The sequence below is a fragment of the Juglans microcarpa x Juglans regia genome, chromosome 2D, assembly GCF_004785595.1.
Source record: "Juglans microcarpa x Juglans regia isolate MS1-56 chromosome 2D, Jm3101_v1.0, whole genome shotgun sequence".
Taxonomy (NCBI): domain Eukaryota; kingdom Viridiplantae; phylum Streptophyta; class Magnoliopsida; order Fagales; family Juglandaceae; genus Juglans; species Juglans microcarpa x Juglans regia.
In genome coordinates, this window is record NC_054596.1 from 18,285,343 (window position 1) to 18,308,885 (window position 23,543).

Below are 23,543 nucleotides of genomic sequence, written 5' to 3' on the forward strand. Positions count from 1 at the left end.
AAAAGGAAATGTGAAATTGACGATAAAAATCATTATTACAGTAAGTACTCTTGTATAGCTAAATAATTCAAATTTTATTTGGCTGGTTATATAAAATTAAACTATCTCATCTTATTTAATTTCATATAATCATTACAATTTTTTCAAATTCTCACATAAAATATAATAAACAATTTAACTTTTTCAAATCTAAAAACAAAAATAATATTAAAAAATTATATTATAACAATATTTTATTCAACTTTTAACAAAACATCTCATCTGCAACTGTGTAACCAAACAAAGTCATAGGTCTAGTCCAAGTGTAAGGCCACTTAGGCCATTTCCTTAACACCCCACCTTATAAGGCCCCCTAAAACAAAAGTACCATATTTTTATTTAATTTTTTTAAGAAAGAAGTATGCAAACAGTTATATTATATAAAGATTTAAATCAAACATCATTTTAAATAATTTCTAATATTAATTTTTATATTTTATACAATGAATACTTGATATTTTTAGATAACTTATTTTTAGAATTTTGTAAAATTGAGGCCTTAGACAAAATTTACAACGAGGCCTTATTTTTTAAATTTTATATTAGATACAATTTAATTTAAAACTTTTGTTAAAAGATTTTAAATAAATCATCATTTTATTTAAAAATGCAAGAAAACCTCATTTTAATTTTTTGTTAAAAATGTAACCCTCACTAGTTAATATGAATGAAGTGACTATCAAATATTTAATATTAACCTTTGGTACTCATGATCATCCCGATTCACACCAAACATCATATTTTTTTATTTTTTATTTTATTTTTCTTAAATTTATTAAATTCTTCTACATATCATTCATATACTATATATTTAATAAGAAAAAAAAAATTGTGATGTATATAATATATTGAGATAATTGGTAAAATTTTTCTTTAATATTTAATGTGCGTTTGGACGGAAATCTTAAAAGACTATCCCGTTTTGATGGAGTTAGGGAGATGGAATCCCGATGCATACTAGATCCCATTTATCAGGGGAATGTAGATTCTCTTTCATCCTTTCTTCAAATGAATTTTTTTATAATCATTTCTTATATTTTTATAATTTTATAATTACATGAATAACTATATTTATTTATAAATAAATATTCTTGTTGTTTGTGAATTTGATGGAGGAAGTTAATTGCAAAAATTATCAACTCAAGAGTTAATTGCTAAAATGAAAAAGTTTCATAGGAGAGATAATATGTGATACAACTCGTAAACTTAAGACAAATACGATATGAAATTAGAGGGTTTGAATTTGATATAAATGGGTTCAGGTCAAAGTGGGCTTACCCGTAAAGACATGATTAAAAAATGGTCAATAACGAATTAACTCACTTAAACCGAAATCAACCCGCAATAGTCCGTTTGAATTTAATTTCAAAATGACAATTTTATTATTTTTGAGTTGTAATATTATTATTTCTCAATATGTTTATGTTTTTATTGTTGAGATTATAATTTTAAACGCATGTTCATATTTGTTATTGATCGGCTTGTAATATTGATTTTATTATATGTTAAATTTTGAAAAATATTAATATTTTTTGTTAGTAGGTAGTCTTATTATTTTTTAGAGATATTTTGGCTACTAATAAATATAGATTTTAGTTTTTATGTAAAATTATATTAATCAGGTCAAATAAGTTATACATGTTATGTCAATCTTTACATGAAACGAGTTGAAATAAATGTGTCATGTTGACCTATTTTTAATTAATTATTAAACAAGTCATAATAAGTTACACAACATGACCCAGTCACTATTTAAATTAGTCGTGTTAGGATTTGAAGATCTGGCCCTTTTAGTTTAACTAGGGGTCGTGTTCGGATTTACCTATATAGTCAAATATCTATGACTTGATACAACACGACCCGCGAATACCAATTGCCGCCCCTAAAGTCTCATAATGCCGAGAATTCCATCATATTTCTAATACTTTTCAAATGTGAGCTTAGTCATGTTAATGCCTAAATTCACACAACAGATTGGAAGGGATGAAAGAATTATCCCTAGCCCATGTTAGTGATTTAGGCTTCGACACGATGCTCCTCACGTTCATCCATAAAATAAATAATAAATAAGTAAATAAATAGAGACAAATGGATTTACGTGATTTGGCATAATGCCTATATTCAAAAGTTATTTAGGAGTGAAATTCACTATAATGGATGATTTTACAATCTCTCATGACCTCACGTACTTCACAATACAATGGAGTAATTTAGGATTTCTGGAGGTTGAAGATAATGCCTCCCTTGAGAAAAGATCATTTAGAGTCGCTATGTGTGGTGGAGTTTGTACATATGGAACTTCTGTGGAAAGCCTGTCAGATTTGTGGTGATCTCTTCTTTATATAGAGGTATATTTTCTTAAAGTGATTGAGTCTAATTTACCTTGTGAACCCCTTTCTTCTTAGGAGTCTGAGTCTCTTTCCTCTTAAGAGTCTGAGTGTCTTTCCTTTCAGAAGTCTGAGTCAACTTGTCTTATCTCTTATTGACTTTATCTCGGAGCCAAATTATATGCTGTTGATTTGACCCCTACAGATGTCTACGATTCTTAAGGTCTATTTGCTCAATAAGAAGGCCTTGAGAATCTTCAAGTCAATAATCTGCATAATAAATTAACTTCAAAAATTGGTCCTTGGTCTTCTTGTTTAATTTGTGTTAAGCAGTGAAGAGCTCAGCTTGGAAATAGGCGAGAGATGTGCTCGACGGCGGTAGGTGAAGGTTAGCTTGCTCGACTAGGGCGGGAGATGTACTCAACCACAGTAGTGGCGAGCATAGAGCTTGGCTTGGGTAGGTGATGTACTCAACCACATTAGGTGCAAGCACGGAGCTCGACTTTGGAGGGAGATGTCCTCGACCGCAGTAACGGCTAGCGTGGAGCTCTACTTTGGCGAGAGATGTACTCGACCACATTAGGTACGAACGTAAGGCTTGGCTTTGGCTAGATATGTACTCGACCGTATTAGGAGTGAGCACGGAGCTCGACTTCGACGAGAGATGTACTCGACTGCGTTAGTGGCTAGCGTGGAGCTCGACTTTGATGGGAGATATACTCAACCGCATTAGGTGCGAGTGTGGGGCTCGACTTTGGCAGGAGAGGCACTTGACCACGTTAGGCGCAAGCGCAAAGCTCAGTTTTGAGTTTTTTTTTGTGTGGATGTTTGCCTGAGAGGTTTATTGTCAGCGAAGAATACATATTTTCATGATTGGTTTTTTTATGTATATTTCGTGATCCTTGTTGTTATTGTTGGTAGTAGTGGATTTTTTACCCCTTGGTGTAAATCGTTGTTTGATGTTCCCATTTTGGGGTTGATGTTATAGTTTATTTGCAGTAACACACGCTTAAGTAGTCAGGAATCCCGTCAACTCCCTTAGACCATATTAGGCGATTGCCGAGCCCATCGACTCATTCTTGAAGGAAACCTGTGCGAGGTAATTGTGGAGCTCAGTGACTCTTTCTCGAAAGTAACCTGCTAGCGACGGTTGTGGCATGAGTGTAACCACTCAGCATTTGCTGGAGAAGATGTTGTGTGAGGGTCGCGAAGTTTGTTGACTTGTGTGCCTGTTTTGATGGCAAAGTTCGCGAGGTCGTTCGGCCTGCGCACCTAATTCATGGGTCGCAGGGTCCTTTGGCCTACGCGCCCATTTAGTTTCACTGAGAATCTTTGGACTCGTCATTGGTGTTTTAAGAGTCACAAGTCTTTTGACCTGCGCTCCCATTTGGTCACCGCGATTGTTTGCACTTGTCATTGGTCTTTGGGGAGTCGCAGTGTCTTCTGACCTGCACACCCATTTGGTCACCATGAGTTTTTGGACTAGTCATTGGTGTTTACGGGGTCGCGGGGTCTTCTGACATGTGCGCCCATTTGGCCATCACGAGTTTTTAGACTCGTTATTGGTGTTTTGGGGAGTCGCGGAGTTTTTTTTTACATGCGCGCCCATTTGATCACCACGAGTTTTTTTACTCAGCTTCGGTATTTGAGGATACTTGACCGCACTGTTATGGTGGGAGGTTGAATTCGCTGTGGCGGGAGACAAAGTTCGACTGTCCTGAGAGGTTTTCATCAAAAACCAAATAGATTACTGTAATACTAATTACAAATTGGGATTTGCAAACCGGAGCCATTTCACTAGAGCGTGACGGCTGCTTGGGGGTGCCCACGATACCGAGTAATCTATTCTGATGAAAACAGATTAAGATGCCCGAGAGGGGCTTTGTAGGCGATGTTCTGCGCAGTGCGGGTGATTTCCAGCAAAGTATATTCCTGGGTTGTCTAGCGATTGGGACTCTCATGGAATGTCTAGGAGTTTTATGCGGAACACTAGGTGAGCACACCCGGCGTGGGGGGGGGGGGGGGGCGACTTCGCCTCCTGTGACGAGCAAATTTTTTGTACTTCCTCTAAGGTTTGTTTGTGCTTTTTGTTGGTGACCGAGAGTAAGCTCCATGCTTGCCCGAGGTTACCCATATATTGTGAACTCATTGGCAAACTCACTGCTTCCCGCGGGTGAACTGACTTCACTTTGTGGCCGGGTGAGGAACTCCCTGTCTGTCTACTGCAAGGAACTCGTTGCTCGACACGAGAGCGATGAGTTTACTTTCTGTGAGTGCCATCTATCCAGATCTATTGGCCGCCAAGGGTGGCAAGCTAGCATCTTGGGCCCGTTGTGGGGGTGTCAATGAGCAGTGGCCTCTCAGCGACGTCTTCATAGTGATGATTAATGGTCTTTCAGCCAGAAAGGAGCTCTATTACTGGCAATAGAAACTTCTGTGCTGCTGTGGCGGGGACCTTCAGTGCCGAGCACATGTGAAGGTGGTGAGGAGGTTTTCGTGGCATGAAGTAGTTTCTCGACTTGTGGCAGTTGGAGTTTCCGTGGTCGAGGATAACCATGATGGTGACAAAGTGTACCAACGAGTTGGGCGGCAGCTGCTGGGGCCTCACTAGTTCACAACAATGTGGAACTGCACGCCAAGAGGAGCTTTTGTGGCCGAGGACCAAGGGTCGTGTGAGCCTTACGGTGGTGTGCTGTAGTGATGGTTGCACGGAGCTTTACGGCAAACCTATCTGGTGGGTGAGGATCACTATGAAGGCAACAGATGGCACTGGAGGTTCAGGGCATTGTCGTGGGTGGCACAACGAGCTCATGGTTGGGCTGGGCTGGTGAGCACGTTCTGGCATCAGTGTCGAGTGACTCTTACGGTGAGCTTTGGTGATGGTGGCGAGGGTTGACAGTGGTGAGGAACTCCAGTGAGGTCGAGAACCACCACACCGGCGACAAACGATGTCTGCGAGCTAGGTGGTGGTCAGTGGTTGGACCTTCGTGGTGCGTACTGGTGAGAACGACGAGGGACGGTGGTGAGGAACTCCAATGTGGTCGAGAACCACCAAGCCGACGACAGAAGGGGTAGGTGAGCTAGGTGGTGGCCAGTGGCTAGACCTTTATGGTGCATAGCAACATGCATCCTTTGCCCGCAGTACAGTGCTCGGCGTGATCAGCTTCTGTGGTCGAGGAACCACCCTGCCAGCAATAGAAATTGCCAGCAATTTTGGTGCCCGCCGGTGGTGTCCCCACCAATTCACAGAAGCCTGTGCATGGACCTCTGCAGTTGTTTTCTTCTCTACCTGTGTTGTGTACGATGTGCACAACGCTCTGATCCGATAAGTTACCAGCAGAAGGCTTCACCGTTGTCGTATCTCCTCCATGTAGGGCTGTTGCCCTCAAATCCCATTGTGCTATTGGGGGTGGTGATCGGCACACCTTACGTAAGTTGTGCATGACACATGCACAGTGCATGCTGCACGTGCGGTATGCTTCATGTGTTCTTCATCTATATTTTTTTTACCATCCACTGCAATGTTAAGAGAATAAATAATAGGAAATAGCAAAGTTAAGTAGATCTTATCTATTTTTCAAAGACGATCTCATGAGTCGTATAATATCCTTATCTCAATTCTGGTGCAGAAGATTTCATGAATTTCACAAATAGTACCAACTGTTAATGCCTAAATGCGCACAATAGACTTGAAGGGAGGAAAGAATTATCCTCAGCCCACGTTAGTGATTTGGGCTTCGATACGGTGCTATTCGCATTCATCAATAAAATAAATAATAAATAAGCGAATAAAAATAAATAAATATAGACACAGAGATTTATGTGATTCGGTATAATGCATACATTCACGAGTCGTTTGGAGGCGAAATCTATTATAATGGGTGATTTTACAATCTCTCATGGCCTCCGTATCTCACAATACAATGGAGTAATTTAGGATTTCTGGAGGTTGAAATCAATGTCTCCCTTGAGAGAAGATCATTTGAAGTCGTTATGTGTGGTGGAGTTTGTACGTAGAACTTCTGTGGAGAGCCTATCAGATTTGTGAGGATCTCCTCTTTATATAGAGGTCTATTTCCTTGGAGTGATTGAGTCTAACTTGTCTTGTGAACCCCTTTCCTCTTAGGAGTCTAAGTCTCTTTTCTTTTAAGAGTATAAGTATCTTTCCTTTTAGGAGTCTAAGCTAACTTATCTTATCTCTTATTGGTCTTATCTCGGGGCTAAATTATAGGATGCACAAGTCACATTCTTAAGAATCTACACATTCTTAAGAATGTAGATGTTGAGAAAAATGTTAGATTTCACGAAGGTTTCATTATCTGTTGATTTGTCATTAATTAATTAAAAATTTGTTTATTGTCTTTTTTTATTTATCAATCATTTAATAACACATAAATAAATAATGTTAGATTAATTCTTAAAATTATGATTAATATCATTTTTTATTACACTTCACATACTCAAAACAAAGGCATCCGTAAATGAAGACTACAATATCCTCTTTTGTAAACTCTTAGTTGAATTCTTTATTCTTTTAGCATGTACTTCACAAATACATTGCCCTTCTGCTTGAGTCTTGAAGTATGATTTACTAACTGTTAGTGTCGTGTTTCGCAGCCTAGGCAACTCCATGCTGCTAAGCTCGGTCTGGATCTTGTTGAGATAGAGAATGGGGGGCTCGGGGGCCGTGGTACCTCCGATGCTTAAGTCAGTTGCTTGGATAGGGTGGCCAAAATAAGTGAAAGAGAAAGCTATTCGAAATCAGAGAGAAAGCCCCCCAGAGGGTGTGAAGGGGTATTTATATACCAGGCCAATGTGGTCTTCTAATGAAAGGGATTCGATGAGGTGTTGTCCGTACCTATCAACTGGGTCATGGGGGTGTTACCCGCACCCTTCTTGCTGCATTCTGTGTCTTTTGTGTCAGCCTTTCATAAGGTGACAGGACCCTATGCCTGATCATGGCGACCACTGACACCTTAGTCTAGGGCGTGTTGTGCTTGGCATTGTCCTCCATTTAATGTGGCGTAGCCATGGTTAGGTGAGATGCCATCAGTACCCGAGGGTAGGGGGTTGTCCTTGACACTTTGCTCCTAAGTTGTTGTCGCTTCCGTCTGTGCTGCTTTCAGCGCTTGGGTGTCAGTGTCCTTCTTGACACCCTAATCTGATCCTGACACCTTGATCGTGGGTGGTCAGGAGCACTCCATACCTCTGACCGGTTCCCACACAAGGTGCATCTTCTACCCCATTCTCGCTATTGGCCTTGTGGGTCGGCTTGGCCCATGCCACCCAAGCGACCTGGGCCAGTTCGTTCAGCCTAGCCCAAATCTAGGGGATTACTCCCTTTACAGTACCCCGTGAATTCCTAGCATATTTGTAAGGTAGGAACTAAAAAGAAAAAGAGGAGTTATGACTCCCCCACATTCTGTCATATTAAAGTCTTGGCGGGGTAACTGTCGCTCCCTGTCCATGTGTGGAGTCGGGGTGGGAGTGCTGCGTCCACATGTGTGTCTCCCACCTGTTTGGCTTCTTGGGGATGCGATCGTTTGGAGCACCAGAAATGACCATGCGACTTTTCTGTTGTCCTATGCAGATTGGAAGGGGATGATTTAGCTCTTCTACTCAAGGTTGTCCCATCGGTGAATTTCCCGCCAGCTTGCCATGCTCGGGATTGGGTTGTGCCGTCCATTGGCCCATCTGGCGGCTGTTGGTTTCGTCACATCACCTCGTTCACTTCCCTAAAACTATCACGTCCCTTCGATTTCTGACCCGTGATCGCTTCATTGCCTGCCGAACACCAACCGTTAGCCACTCCCCTATTTAAACCCTCTTTCTCTGTGTGTGGCAAAGGTCATACACCATTCCTCCTAAGGTGGTTATGGATATTTCTGATCGTCATGTTCCCGTCGTGGATGCAAATGGGATGGCGACACGGGTGGCCTTCTTCCCGTTGATGTTCTCCAATGGGTTGTGGCTGCCATTCTGCCGCCCCATCCAAGACATCCTCAACTCTCTAAAGTTGGCTCCTGCGCAACTCCACTCCAATGCCTGGTGAATCATGGTGGCAAGTTGCATAATCTTTCGACAAGTGTTGACTGCTCAGGAGTTCTTGTCGGTTTACAGGATCTTGAGCCTTGATGGGAGCTTGTGCAGTTTCCAAGCTCAGGCAGCTGAGAAGCGATTCATCACTCTGGAGAGGTGTTTTTATTCCATAAAGGAATGGCATCGGCGCTTCTTTTTCATCTCTAGCTTGGGCTGGGAGTATCCCCAGGGAGGGGAAGTTCATTAGGAATTTCCCTTTCTAGCCGTCTAGGCCAATGTGTAGCGAAGTCAGACTCTCTCGATCCAATTGTCTAAGAGAGAAGAGTTCAGAGTTGCCATTGTTTTATCTTGGGTGGCCGCCCACCCCGTTGCGTCTGAGACAGACGCGCTGTTGAAAGAGGTTAACATCAGGCGGCACCTGCTCCCTCCCGACCGATCCTTTGTACTTGGCCAAGAGTTTCTGTTTGTTCCCCCTTCTTCTCTTGTGAGGAAGCGCCAGCCTTCCACTCGTGCAGTGGACGATAGGGGCAAACGACTTCAGATCGACAATAGCGATGCTAGGGTCACCCCTAGGTTAGGAGCTCAGGGCCCTCATTTTCGTCCCTCCACATTTTCCCGCTCCGTTCCACCGAGCTCCTCTCATAGGGCTCTGGCCAATTCATCATGTCGACCTTTGCCGGGGTCTCCATCAGTGAGTTTGGCACTACTTCTCGATCGGTTTTGTCAGGCGCCCCTCACGGTACCTCCCACAACCCATTTCGCCCAGCACTGTCAGGGCCTACTCAGAGTACCTTTGGTAGCACCTCTTCCCAAGCTTCTTTGGGCACCTCCCATCGAGGCTTGTCCAGCTCTTTCCGTCAAGTCTTGGCCACCAATGCCTCTCGCCCTTCATCCCTGTAGCCTGTGGTTCCGCAGCCAATAGTCGCTTTTGGCGATGATGAGGATGAGGAGGACGACATCGTTCTCAAAGCCATGTTTCTCAATGCCTTCTTAAATCCTACAGCCCATGGGGCCTTCCCGGTAGTCGAGTCCCTACCCACCTTAGAAGATACTCTTATCGAAAAGGAAGCAACTCGTGCCTTGCCTTCAACCAGAGAGATGGATTCCCCATCTCCCCCGATGCCTCCGATCCCTGCTCACCACGGGGGGCCTGAGCTGGGCTCCCCCCAAGCGCGATGATGACTAGGTCTCTAGTGAAGCCTTTAAGGGGCGTTGGGGAGGGCGCAACCGATCAGAAGTGATCCCATTATGCAATTGTTCGAATTTCACCCACAGGGTCATTTTCTCTCGCTGGGCTTCTTTGGCATGGGCTTACTCAGGGCCATCCTCTTGCCCTTCGCCTTGCTGGACTTTCACTCCTACGCAACAACACGAGACCATCGCGTCGTCGGCCGCATCACTCATCACCCCACTAGTCTAGTTGGGCTTCCAATTCCTCCATCTTCCATTTTTTGGTGAAGCAATCTTTTGTTTGGTGGCTGTCAGTGCGGTGGTAGGTGCAGTACTTAGGGCGGGTCTAGCCCTGTTGTTGTTCCCCCTACGGGCTCAAGTTTCTTTCAGCATCCACAGCCATGCTGGAGTGTGTGCATGGCTCGACTCACCTGCAACTAGGCTGCTCTTCCTAGAGCTTGGTCTCGCACGCCTTCTTTCTATTACCTTATCGGCTCATGCCGCTGTTCTAGCCAGCAGCTCTCTTGTCTGCCCATTCCAACTCAATCTTCTTGGGAGCCGTCAGCTCTCGTAGCGTGTCTCGGCATTGATGAAACCGTCGACTCGGTCCATGAACTCCCTCAACGAAATTGGAGTTTCTACGCGATCTTGGTCATAAAGGGGTTACGGGGCCAGACCCCTTAGCAGAGCTGCCAGAGTGATCTTTTCATCCTGGTCTTTTGTTGTCATGCACTTTCTGTTGAACTGAGAGAGGTATGGCTACAAACTTTCATCGTCCCGCTGCTTCACAATCAAAAGGTAGGCAGCAAGATGCCTCATCTTCCTGTTTGCCATGAATTGCGTTAGGAAGAGTCGGGGCCAGCTCGACGAAGCGGTCAATGATACCGAACGGTAGGGACTCAAACCATGCTCTCATTGTCCTCTTTAAAGTGAGAGGAAATGCCCTGCATGCGACTTCTCCCGGGAACTTGTGCAGGGTCATATGGGTCTTGAATGTTTCTAGATAATCTAGTGGACCTCTAGACCTGTCATACGCATTTATCTGCGAGACTTTGAATCTTAGGAGATAAGGGATTGCCATAACCTTAGCGCTATATGGCAGGTCTGTGCTAGTGAGAAGTGATCCACCGTGGACTTCATGCCCATCCGCTTGGCCATCTAAGCGTATTTTTCCCTGAGTTCACGGAGCTTGAGGTGCATCCTAAGCCCCTCTTCTTCAGCTGCCATTACCTCAAGGGCTCGATGAGACTCCGAATGGTGGTTGTGCTCGCCTCCCTCCAATTCCCTGTTGGTCCTCTGTAGGGAGGCATTCTCCTAGCGGAGAGCCGTCACCTCCTCCAGCAACTTCCATATAATTTCAGCTTGTTCGTTGGCTCTTACTTCCATTGCTTCAGGTTGTTCTCCTTCGCGACGTGAGGCTTGGGAATGTGTTGTTGCCGGCATGCGAAAGACACGCTACTATAGGAAAGAAAAGAATCTAACAGATGGCACCAATGTTAGTGTCATGTTTTGCGGCCTGGAAAACTCCACGCTGCTGAGCTCAGTTTGGATCTTATTGAGATAGAGAATGGGGGCTCGAGGGTCGTGGTACCTCCGATGCCTAAGTCAGTTGCTGGGATAGGGTGGCCAAAATAAGTGAAGGAGAAAGCTATTCGAAATCAAAGAGAGCCCTCCAGAGGGTGTAGGGGTATTTCTATACCTGGCCAATGTGGTCTTCTGACAAAAGGGATTCGAGGAGGTGTGTCCGTACCTATCAGCCAGGTCGTGGGGGTGTTGCCAGCGCCCCTCTTGTCGCTTTTTCGTGTCTTGTCAGCTTTTCGTAAGGTGACAGGACCCCATGCCTGATCATGGCAACCATTGACACCTTAGTCTAGGCCACGCCGTGCTTGGCGTTGTCCTCCATTTAATGTGGCGTGACCATGGTCAGGCGAGATGCCGTCAGTACCCGAGGGCAAGGGGTTGTCCCTGACACCCTGCTCCTGAGTTGTCGGCGCTTCCGTCTGTGCTGCTTTCAACGCCTGGGTGTCAGTGTCCTTCCTGACACCCTGATCTGATCCTGATACAGGACACTGACACCCTGATCTGATCCTGATACCTGATACCTTGATCGTGGGTGATCAGGACCAATCCATACCTCTGACCGGTTCCCACACAAGGCACGTCTTCTGCCCCTTTCTGCTATATGGGCCTTGCAGGTCGGCCTGGCCCATGCCACCCAAGCGACCTGGGCCAGTTTGTTCTGTCCAACCCAAATCTAGGGGATTACTCCCCTCACACTAATGGTTTAAGACATCTGCATAACGAGTCATTTTGATTTTGACTTTTCAATCCTATATTAGGTATCTCTTGTTATGCTAATCAGTAGATTATGACACATTATGAGATTTTATTTCAGTTCAATGGCGTTGATATCATAGTGCCTCGAAATATTTCTATTAAATTCGAGTTATGCTATTTACAACTTACAAGTTTGTGCATAGCGGGGGGTGGGGTGGGACCCTACTGGGGTCACCCGCACCGCCCATGCGGGGGCAGGCCCCCGCTGCCCACCCCTACCAAACATAATTTTAAGTAAATATGATAAAAATAATCTTTTGACCTTTTGTTTGTTTCTTTATTATTTGACTATAAATAAAGTAATAAGCCATTTTCCTATCATTATCGTGCTTGTAGTTTTAAACTTTTAGGCTCAATCCCCTAAATAAATACACAAAAAAAAAAAAAAAAAGGAAGCCAAATTTATATGAGAAAATAAAAACAAAATCCATGAAGTAGATAATTAAGGCAATCTTGCCCTATAGAAATGGCGAGCAAAGGCAGAGAGATCTGAAGATGCGGAGCTAAATAGAAGGTAAACATGTGTCCTCGTGGATAAGGGTTGACAATTAAAGATATTCCAAAAGCCCTATGAACAACTTAAACGGACAAATTGCCATAAAACAAGGTCAGTCAAATAACGAAGAATAGTAAATATCTCTTGAGTTTATACTTTATTCCTCTTCCATCCTTCAAAAGGATGAGATGGTATAAAACAAAAATCTAATCTCGAGTATTCCTCCAATAATTACATTCTTCCGGTCTTAAAAAAACCAGATTTTTTTTGAGAAATTTAATGATTGATTTGTAAGTAAATTTATTAATTATTGTACTTGTAAGTCAGTCATTTGAGTTATAAAATAATTTAATTTTAATTTAGATCAGTCAGTAGCTTAGAAAATATAATTTTCATAATAACTTGATTGGATTTCTTGTTTTATTCTATAATTTGATTTTTCTGGATATATTGAATAGGAAAATATTATTTATACTTGTAATTTTTACTCACATAATTAATAATACATACTGACATGTTAATTATTAATATATTGAAGATTATGAAATTTAAAATTTAAAATTTGAATTAAAAAATCCAATCATTTAAAGAATTATACTGATCTGGCTTCATGAACTAATTATAAGAATTATTATTATTATTATTATTATTATTTTGTATAGTGAGAAATCAATAAACCTCAAGTCGATCTCACTCCTTTAGTTATATTTACGTAAATTACCATCAATGCCATGCACCAGTCCACCGTCCGAGTTAAAAGGCTGGCCATTGCTTGTCCTCCGTACTGAGCGGTAGCACGTCACCGTGCTATTACCTTTCAGTGGCCACGTTTTGCCAAGTGTCGAACACCCAGAAAGCCAAGGAAAAACATTTATAAATAGCGTATTGAGCTGCTTCAGACACTCTCACAAAACCAAGGTGTAGCGGAGAGTTTAAGGACTGGTTCTTCTACACCCTCTTCATATTTTTAAGAACTTTTTTGAATCAAAACGATTGATTTGGTTTTTCTACCTCCCTCACCTTCTCTCGCTCCCCATTATTGGATGATTATTTTTAACCGTTTTTTTTTTTTTTTTTTTTTGGGAATTCGGCATTTTCCACCGGTGAGTGCTTTTTTTCTTCTCTCCATTGATCTAGTTTTCGTCCCTACAATGTATTTCCATTGGAGTACTGATGCAACGGTGGAATCGATTATATAAGTATTTATGTTATATATTTTTGAGTTTTCGCATATGAGTGAAAATGTTTTATGAATTGATCTAGTGTTTATGCAAATCATTTTTTATAAGTACCATGAGAATAGTATTGTATACGTAATCATATGGTCTGAATGACAATTTATACTGAGGACTATTTGTAGGACACGTGCTTCTGCAAACAATTTTTATGGGTTTTTCATTCTTGTCAGTTTTTAATGATATTTCACTTCTTGGGTGGTTGTGGAAGGTTCAGTTAGGAGGAATAACACCATTAAACTAGGTTAGAGGAGGGAAGTATGGAGCCTCTATGTGAGTTTTGTAGGGTGGCGAGGGCAGTGGTATATTGTAAATCAGATTTGGCTTGCCTTTGCTTGCACTGTGATGGGTGTGTACATTCTGCTAATTCTTTGTCCCGAAGGCACATGCGCTCTCTCTTATGTGAAAAGTGCTTCTACCAGCCTGCAATTGTCCGATGCATGGATGATAAAATGTCTCTTTGTCAAGGCTGCGACTGGAATGGCAGTGAGTGTTCAAGGCTGGGGCATCGGTGCCACCCATTGAATTGTTATACAGGTTGCCCTTCTTTGGAAGAGTTGTCAAGGATTTTGTCCTCACTTCCTGATATGCCCCCTTCAAGTGGTTTTGATAGTGGTTGGGAGCACGTGAGCACACTGCCTATAGATGAGAATTGCATCAGCAACTGTTTGGAACAAAGAGACAGTGAGGGATCATTTGGGTTGGTGGCAAGCAAGCTGAATGAACTAGAACCTTGCTCTAAGTCTGACCCTTGGATGGAGCTGTCTTCTGTGATTCAACCGAATCCAAATTCCATTCCACGCTGCAGAGATCGAGCACCTCTCTTCCCTGAAGAATCAAGTTTGCCAAAGGTAGTATTTTTCTTTGCTCTTAACTTGGTGAAGCAGGTAGTTACGTGCTAAGATTTTTGTCTATTTTATTTTAAATAGTTACATGGTGTCTATGTCTATTTGAAGGATATAGCCTTTTTATTTGCTCTTTGAGATTTAAAGAACTAAAAGTAATTCCCTAAAGTACATTTTATCTTCCTTGTCAAGTACGTTTTGAAATTCTGAACCATGCATTGATTTCCTTCATGTGCTTCAGGATGCTTCTGATTTCAAGGATCTTGGAATTTATGATGGCAATGATCTCTATGAAGGTCTTAACATGGATGATATTCCATTAACCTTAAAAGATGGTGAGATATTTGGCTGTCCACAAGGTACTACCAGATACCAGTTCGAGGATGGAGGAATGGAATGCCAATCGATGGAGAAAAACTTATCAGTCACTGAATCTAATGGTCCTATTGAGAGTGCTTTGGAGGTTATATCCTTCCCTTGGATTTTATATCTTTTTTTTTTTACACATAATCTGCTACTGTTATTCCACTTCTCTTTTCGTGAAATTCCCTTGTCCAATCTAGAACATAATGCGTCCATAAATATCCAAGTCAATTTGTTTGCATCTCACATGATTATGGACACATTTTCATATTGACATGTGAATTACTGCTGAGTTATACTTCTAATAAGAAGCAATAGTTTATCACAAATCTTATCTGTATAGCGCACAAAAAAATTGCAAAGTCCCACTGATCAGCATTTTAAATTGCATTCCAAAACGCACCTATTTTTGAGAACTTCTTATAATCGAAAATGATAAGATTCATTTTCATGAGTTTTGTGAAATTCAATTCCTTTATGAACCAGAAGTCTACTATAGATCCATTTTTGCGCCATTTAATTTGTTAGGGCTCAAATATGGCTTTTAAGCACTGCTACTACGTTAAACTATTCATTTTTGCTTTAGTAAGCTAGGTGTGACCTTTTATTCTGTTATTACTTAAAAGGAGAACTTTTTTCGGTGGGCAAGACTCACCTTGTGTATTGCGGCAGGCATCTTCGTCAGGACAACAAAATTGTGTGGCTTTTCAATCTTCTCATCTTGGTGGGTCAACTAGTGTTATGCAGTCCATTAATGGTAATGCAAATTGCTTACCAATGAATCAACCTTGCACTGGAAACCTCAATCTGGGGTTACCTACTGGGCAAGTTCACTCAAGCATGTCACTTTCATTATCCAACATCACGGGTGAAAGTAGTGTAGCTGATTATCAAGATTGTGGATTGTCACCCGTATTTCTAACAGTTGAATCACCTTGGGAATCAAATTTGGAGGCTAGCTGCCCACAAGCAAGGGAAAAAGCTAAGATGAGATACAATGAGAAAAAGAAAAGTCGATCGTATGTGTCTCCGATCTCAATTTATATATATTTTTTAATTCAATCTTGATATGTATATGTGTGTGTATATGCATCCTTTTGTTTTTATATTATAAATACAATCTTGATATATGCATCGTTTCATTTCCAAAAGTACTTCAAAAAGGCGTCTTTTTCTATTTCTACCCTTTCAAATGCTCCATATGATAAGTCTAAAAAAATGGATTATTTTGGTATTCATTTCAGTCTTGATCCTGATATATTTAGGAAAAGATAAAGAATAATGATAGGCTTACTACCTTATTACTACCCATTTAATACTCTTTTTGTATTTGATTTTTTTTTTAATTTTTTATTTTACTTAATGATTAAGGAAGTGAGTATTAGTAAAGTTATATATTTTTTTAATTTTTTCTTAATGATTAAGGATGTTAAAAAAATACATGAAAGAAAATGATAAAAAAATAAAAAAACTTGAAATACACTTGGGTAGTAGATGAGTAGTAATAGGGTAGTAAGCCTATCACTACCCAACTGAATACTGGTATTGCTTCTCGGTTACGATTAAATTCCATAGATTGTCTTTAATCTTCCTTGTACATTGTTTATTCACTGAGGTGTGCCTTAAGACATCTATCATTTCATTAAATCTATGTTTTTGTTTTTGTTGATGTATAGGTTTGGTAAACAAATAAGATATGCCTCACGCAAAGCCAGAGCTGATACTAGAAAGCGTGTGAGAGGGAGATTTGTGAAAGCTGGAGAAGCATATGATTATGACCCTCTTGTGACAAGGAACTTCTGAGCCATATCACCCAATGTCCACTCCTTGACTTGCATGGCAATGCCTGCTCGGATGAGGTAGTCCTTACAGTAACTAGATTATGTTTCATGTCTGAGATTATGGATATCAAGATGATCAATATTAAATACAATTTTTATGATTTATGGGCACTTTAATCTGATAAAGCTATGTTCTATCACTTTATGAGATTAGGTGTGCAACTCAATCATGCACGTATAAAGAAAAAACTTCTTGCAAAATTTTACTATGAGGATGAATCTTAAGGTCTTTTTCCTTATCACATGGCATAGAACCTAGTTGTCTCATTTTATGCTATAGACTTCGTATCATTCTCTTATATCTGCTGGCCTGTGTATTCTTTCCCGATCTCAGAGTGGGATAGTCCACGTTCCACTGAACAATCATCTTCCTACAGGTTGTTTACCTTCTCTGTCTCTTTCTCAGCCAATCCAATATTGTAACGTGTGCTTTGCCTTTATTTTGGAACCATTACAATGCAAAATATAAAACAAAACATTTTGATTATGCACCCTTTCTTGGAATTTTCTTGATTTTCTCCTTTAATCAAATGGCAGCAGATTTTGTGCACATTAGCATATCTTCAGCACTGGTAGCCCTTAGAATAAATTAGACGTTCACATCTCTGGATTCTGGAATCCGTATACTGCCTCACCTAATATTTTAGTAAGTCTTCCAACTAATTGCTTACATAATGTTACTTTTTATACTTAATATGTCACATAAACTCATATATAGGCAATTATTTCCAATTTCACCAGTCAATATCTTACTCTTTTGTTTATGTTTTGGCAATGGCAACAGATAATCAGTCGGGAGATGCAATTGACGAAGAACCTCCTGTGAGAACCTTTGGTTCATGTCCTTTTGTGTATCCTAGCGAAAAGCCTCGTTCGCTTTTGCTGCCCCCACCTCCAGCAACCTTGCCATAAGGTAGAAACATTGTCGCAAGTCATTTTCTATTGTCTTTGTTGCATTATATATTTAATCAGTTTTTACTCAAATGTAATATTTTTTTAACCATATTCCTATTTTACAACTTGTAATAAAATTACAGCTTCCATATCAAAGAATAAATAGCCAATACACTTTCTGTTCCATTACTGGAATATTTTTGTTATTAGAGTACATGTTTACTACTCCAGGTACTTTCTCAATTCTTGTTTCTGTGCTAGAAATTAAAAAGAGGGTACGATCTACAGTATTGCTCAAGCTGGTCAGATATGAACAGACCAATTGAGCACTTGACTAAATATTTGATTTATGATTTTTTTTCTTGTCCTCTTTTTGCATAGAAAGACTAGAAGTAATGATCCATTTCATTTACAGGAAAAGAGAAAAATTAAACTGCAAGAGTGTCTGGCTGGTCTAAAGTTAAGAACATTGGCAAAGGAAAAATTCTATTATCTCTTATAATTAAAGATTATGAATAAGACCTCTGTTGGAAAAAAGTACTGGCTACAGTTTGAGAGTGCGCTATTTGGTAAAATTTCTTTAGAAGGATGGCAAGGAAGTCCAGAACATGAATTGAAGCAAGCTTTCTGGTTAAGAGTTTGCAATCATCTGGGAGCTGTATATACCAATCTTGTGTGCTATTTTAGCAGCAACTTTAGCTCCCTTTAAAAGACGAATCACCAATAAATAATTAGTGAAAGATCACGAGGCAGCAACTGAGCTGACATTTTATAATGTTGAGCTATTTGGACACACTCTTGGTGCTGACGGTATTCCTCACTACTCCACATCGATCTCTCCCTTCTGTCGAACGTCATTTTCTTTTCTGTTTTTTCGTTTGGCTAATCAGTGCTACCCTACCAATTACCTCATTTATAACGAGATTGTGATACCTTATATGATATGGATAAGGGTAGGTGGTGTATGGAATTTCACATTGCTTGAAAAGGAGAAGTTCTTGCTCTTTATAAGGTTTCAATGAGGCTCCTATTGCATTATTGACTAGTCCTTTTGACATATAAGTCATGTGATTTGGGCCTTCCATTGGGGTCAATGGAAGTTAGAGAGTGCAAACTACAAGTCTTGGCTTGTGGTATTATTAGGATGGGTGTGTTGGGACATCTCACATCTCTCGCATATGAATGGTTTTATCTCTGTGATAGTCTAGCAATGATCAGAACAAAACAGTGTGGTGGGGTAATAAGAACAATACATGAGGCCATATTACACTATATAAATGTTTTAACAGAAGGTGGAACAGATGATGGAGCCATGAATTTTTGGAACTTCTGGGACGTACATTCGGGTATGCTCTTTATATATGATTTTAGTTCCATTTCCTTCTTAGATACTGAAGTGATATTGTCCATCTATTATTATATTAACTCTTTTTTTTTTCTTAAATAATAACGTACTAAGATACGAGTGGAACAAGGATATATAGTATATAAATCGCATTTTCTTTCCCAAAATCATATTCAAGGGTCATCTTTTTTTGTTTTTAGAGCTATAAATCTGTATCAACCATTGATCAAATCTAGAGTAACATGAACAATCTATTCATTATTTTGAGGCTACTACGCATCCTTTTTGTAACAGATATTTACCCACCAGCATATGATTGGATCACCTTCTTAATTTACCACCACAAATTCCTTCTGGTATGGTGAGACAGACTTTTGTCCACAATATAGCTAGCTAGCCATCTTTGTGAAGTAAAGTTCAACAATTTATATGTGAACGTGAGGATCAAAGAAAAAATATGCGTCTTGTTGAAGTAAATATGGTTAAATTTTATACCCTTATGGTTCATATTACCATCAATATTGGTTTAGACTTGTGATGATGTTGCAACTAGCGAATCCGGTAACCCAGAAACATATGAAATTCACTGCTCTATGTATGGCCAATATATATATATATATATATATATATATATGCTTCATAGATACAAATCCTCTATGCCAATGGAACAAACAAAGAGTACTGACAGCCTCAAAAGAAAAGGAAAAAAAAAAAAGAAAAATACATGGTGAAAGATAAGAAAATACTGATCTGAAACAAGAATAAAAAAGTGAAGATCAGAGCAGCAGAAAAGGCATTTTTAGCTTCCTCGAGCACTGCTTCCCTATGTCCGAATTACATGAATGATCACTTCCCTCCGACAAACTTACTATTGTTGGAAGCACCACCTCGAACGAAGCTCCAAGAAGATATCGTTGAGTAAGGTTTTGGCATGTGTTGCAGAGAAAGCACCTAATATGCCTGAGGGCTAAGAAATTAGCCCCATGAACACATTTATCGCATTTTCTGCACAGAAAAGCATCATCGGCTTGGCAATAGAGTGAAGCCCTGGAGCCACAGAGCTCGCAAGGCACCGTGGCGGCGGTGGCACCTGCAGGCGGCGTATCTTCTGCATCTAGGTGGGTGGACTGCAGCCTGCAGAGTCCACCTAACTTTTCCTCTTGTAGTCCTCTGCACATTCTTTAGAAACTCAGTATGGCGTGGCAATGGCATAGAAGTTGGAGGAAAGTAGCCTTTTATAGAACGTACGTAGACAAGATGCAAAAATTATTATTCCACCTGAAAAGAAAGATTATTTTTTTCTTCTTTCGTTGGCCACATATTATTATTTCACACATGGAGGCCATGAAACTGAATTATGTCCGAGAATTCTTCAATAATGTCAGCATTTTCTTTTAGCTTCGTGGGTTCTGGTCATATCATAGAGGCTTGTTTGAAAATAAGTCTCATATCAAAAAATTTATCTGATCTGATCTCATCTCATTTTCGAATATTATTTAAATATAAATATTTTCAAACTAATCACTATAATATTTTCAAACTAATTATTACAAATTTTCTAAACTTTTAATTAAAAAATAAAAAATAATTCAACATTTTCAAATTTTCAAAGAAAAATAATATTATAAAACTATATTCTAATAATATTTTAATTTTATAATATTTTTTATTCAACTTTTTCTCGCTCATTTTTCAAAACTTAAAAAATATTCAATTCAAACTATCTCATAACTATTTACAAATTATCTTACTATTATTCTCAAAATTCACATCTCTCCAAATGAGTCGACTTATGGTGGAGAAATTATATGCTTTAAATAGTCTTAGATATTTGCATAGGGAAATTTAGATCTAGTTTGTTTTCACAAACCATCTCATCTCATTTTATCTAAATTATTACAACTTTCTAAATTTTCACATAAAATACAATAAACAATTCAACATTTTTAAATTTTAAAATAAAAATAATATTCTAATAATATTTTTTTAAACTTTTAACTTTTATCTCATCTCATTTCATCTGTGTAAAAGAAAAAAGAAGAAAAAAAATTATATTCCACCCAACACAATATATGAAAAAAGAAAATTAATGAATGAAGAATTGCAGACCACAATCGATAAAGGAGTGATTGGGGGAAGTAGTACTAGAATATAATTTGATTGTACCAAAGGTTCCTCTTAATAATCGAGCAAAATGGAGAATTTTTGTGACACCACTAAATTTGACAAAACAGGCAAAGATAAAACTTGAATAAACCCTTTATGCTTTATGGGATTCTTGGGGAGTTGTTAATAGCCATGATTTATGTTGTTGGGTGGTTAGCAAGTCAAATTGGGTTTCCAAAGAAGAAAGCTTTCTTGTATGGCCATGAATGTTTTAGGCATTTTTATTTTGGGACCCACCTACTAGGAATAGAGTTCTTTGCATGTAGGATAAGTTATGGGTTTAGAAAACTAGAAATATTATTTATTTAAAAAATTCTTTTCATCAGTTATTATTTACTATTTCATATTTTATATTTTATATTTTATGAATAATATCATCATATTTTATAATAAAAAAAATTATAAATAGAGTATAAAAATAAATAGTGATTAATGTATAGTATTCTTCTATTTATTTTCGTAATTTTTTTCGACCAAAAATAATACGAGATTGTAAACTGATTTGACTTGTTTTGTATACATACGTACACCCTTGGTTGCCCACTCTCTATTGGACTCCCATAATTCATGGAGCCCACGTGGCAAGCGGGGAGAGGAGGGGGTGTCCTTGTCCACACATTGAGAGTTAGCGTTGGTACATCAGTCCACATATGTGGTTGAAACTTGAAACTTGAAAGCTTGGAGCTCTTATAGATTCCATTTAGATTGTGACTGAATTTTTGGAAATTATACAAACGACTGTGGAAAAAGGTTTTAAAACCATAACCATCGTTATAAGCTGTTTTGTTCGATTTTTAAGATTGAATTATTGTAAGACATAAATAATTAATATAAAGTTATGGGTGGTGATCATGTCGAAGAAGACTGAATTTCTTGCCGATACATTAAGAAATACAAGTTTGTGAATTTCATCTAGGCTTATGTGGATGTATTAGACTACGCCAAGTTTAGATGTAGAAATACTTTTAATCCATCTCATTTTATCTTATTATTATAATTTTTTTCAAATATTCATATAAAATATAATAAACAATTCAATTTTTTCAAATTTTAAAATAATAAAAATATTAAAAAATAATATTCTAACAATATTTTATTCAATTTATCTAAAACTATCTCATCTCATCTCACTATCTAAACGAGTCATAAAGATTCTGTTTCTACTTGTGTTTTATTGGTTGTATTTGGACAAATATGATTCAAGGCCGCAGGTATACATTCTTTTTACATTTGTCATGCGCATTCTATTCGAATGTCTTGCAATTAGAACACACACATTTCTACAATAGATTCGTGCAAACATAATTCTTGTGAATATTTTTCATTTGGGTAAAGACACACTTACAATTCTTTTTTAATTATTTTAAAATTCATTTTAAATCAATCAATGTAATTGTGACACTTAATTTAGTAAAATATAATATTCATTTTACACAATAACCCTTGAATTTAAATAGAGTGGTAAAATAATTATAGACTAATTATAAATTTATCATTTTTCATAAATAAATATATGTATACGTATGTATTAGACTATTAGTTGAGAACGAAAAGATCACAACTTTGGTTAAACCAACAAAGAAAAAAAAAAGCGAGGGTTGTAGTTTTTGTTAATGGGACCGACGTATTATGGAAGACTGTACAAAATCTGCCTAGCATTATTTCTGTCTAGTCAATAGAGATTTCCATCCAAGTTTAGAATTCTGGCTGTTACGAATCTTTTCATTCATTGTAAATTTATATTTTTCAATAATTACAGCAAACGTACATATGTATTAGTTACCTAAAATAGGTTCTGCTCTTGTATATATTTTATTCAATTATTAATGGAAAGTGAGGTGGTTTTTCCATTGAAATCGTGTGTGTCTTGAAACTTCATATGGTATCAGTAGAGCCTTTCTCCAACGAGCAACCATATCTTTTTTTCTAAAATGTCGTCTTCTGCAGATCAAACCTCTGAACCCCACCCAAACACTCATCCACCTTTCCTCAATGGAGAGCACAATTTGAAGCTCTCCTTATAGGATATAATAATCTCCTTGACTATGTTCATGGAATTTCCCAGTGCCCCTCCCCTGCTAGCATCTCTCAAACTGGGTTGAACAAAACTCATTGGGTTCGTCAGGATAAATTAATCCTAAGTGTCATTTTGGCTTCCACCTCAACCATCATTACTCCTCTCATCGCCACTGCCAAAATCTCTCTTGAGGCTTGGAAAAAAATTTCATCACATGTATGCTAGTAAATCTAGAACCCGAGCCATGCAACTCAAGGAAGAACTTACCTTGATTCAGCGAGGAAATCGCTCTATTCCTAACTATTTACATGCGGTGAAAGCCCTTGCCGATGAGATCGCACTCATCGATCATCCAATATCTGATGATAATCTTACCCTTTATATTCTTAAGGGATTGGGTTTTGATTTCAGGGAAATTGCTACACCAAT

The 23,543-nt window shown here is 39.0% G+C and overlaps 2 protein-coding genes across 3 annotated transcripts; one reads left to right on the top strand and one right to left on the bottom strand.

Annotated features, from left to right (window-relative positions):
* The first annotated feature begins 13,206 nt into the window (after window positions 1-13,206).
* On the top strand, window positions 13,207-17,553 carry LOC121251213 (zinc finger protein CONSTANS-LIKE 12-like). Of its 2 annotated transcripts, none has more exons than XM_041150578.1 (6): window positions 13,207-14,494; window positions 14,730-14,951; window positions 15,524-15,870; window positions 16,528-16,710; window positions 17,230-17,338; window positions 17,477-17,553. In XM_041150578.1, exons 1-4 carry the CDS (start codon window positions 13,904-13,906, stop codon window positions 16,652-16,654), a joined length of 1,287 nt encoding a protein of 428 aa, XP_041006512.1. In that variant the 5' UTR covers window positions 13,207-13,903; the 3' UTR covers window positions 16,655-16,710; window positions 17,230-17,338; window positions 17,477-17,553. The 2 variants fall into 2 exon arrangements, with proteins under 2 accessions (XP_041006512.1, XP_041006511.1); XM_041150577.1 differs by having other exon boundaries at window positions 13,208-14,494; window positions 17,233-17,338.
* Window positions 17,554-19,707: 2,154 nt separating this feature from the next.
* LOC121249322 (B-box domain protein 30) lies at window positions 19,708-20,109 on the bottom strand. Its single transcript, XM_041148030.1, has one exon. The coding sequence runs from the start codon at window positions 20,107-20,109 to the stop codon at window positions 19,708-19,710; it is 402 nt and encodes a 133-aa protein (XP_041003964.1).
* Window positions 20,110-23,543: the final 3,434 nt, after the last annotated feature.

What these genes read in the sequence shown, in the direction of transcription:
- LOC121251213 (XM_041150578.1), top strand. Translation starts at nt 13,904, where the DNA reads ATGGAGCCTCTATGTGAGTTTTGTAGGGTGGCGAGGGCAGTGGTATAT. An exon ending in AAGAATCAAGTTTGCCAAAG is followed by an intron (nt 14,495 to 14,729) that starts GTAGTATTTTTC and finishes CATGTGCTTCAG; the next exon opens with GATGCTTCTGATTTCAAGGA. An exon ending in GAGAAAAAGAAAAGTCGATC is followed by an intron (nt 15,871 to 16,527) that starts GTATGTGTCTCC and finishes GTTGATGTATAG; the next exon opens with GTTTGGTAAACAAATAAGAT.
- LOC121249322 (XM_041148030.1), bottom strand. Translation starts at nt 20,109, where the DNA reads ATGTGCAGAGGACTACAAGAGGAAAAGTTAGGTGGACTCTGCAGGCTG.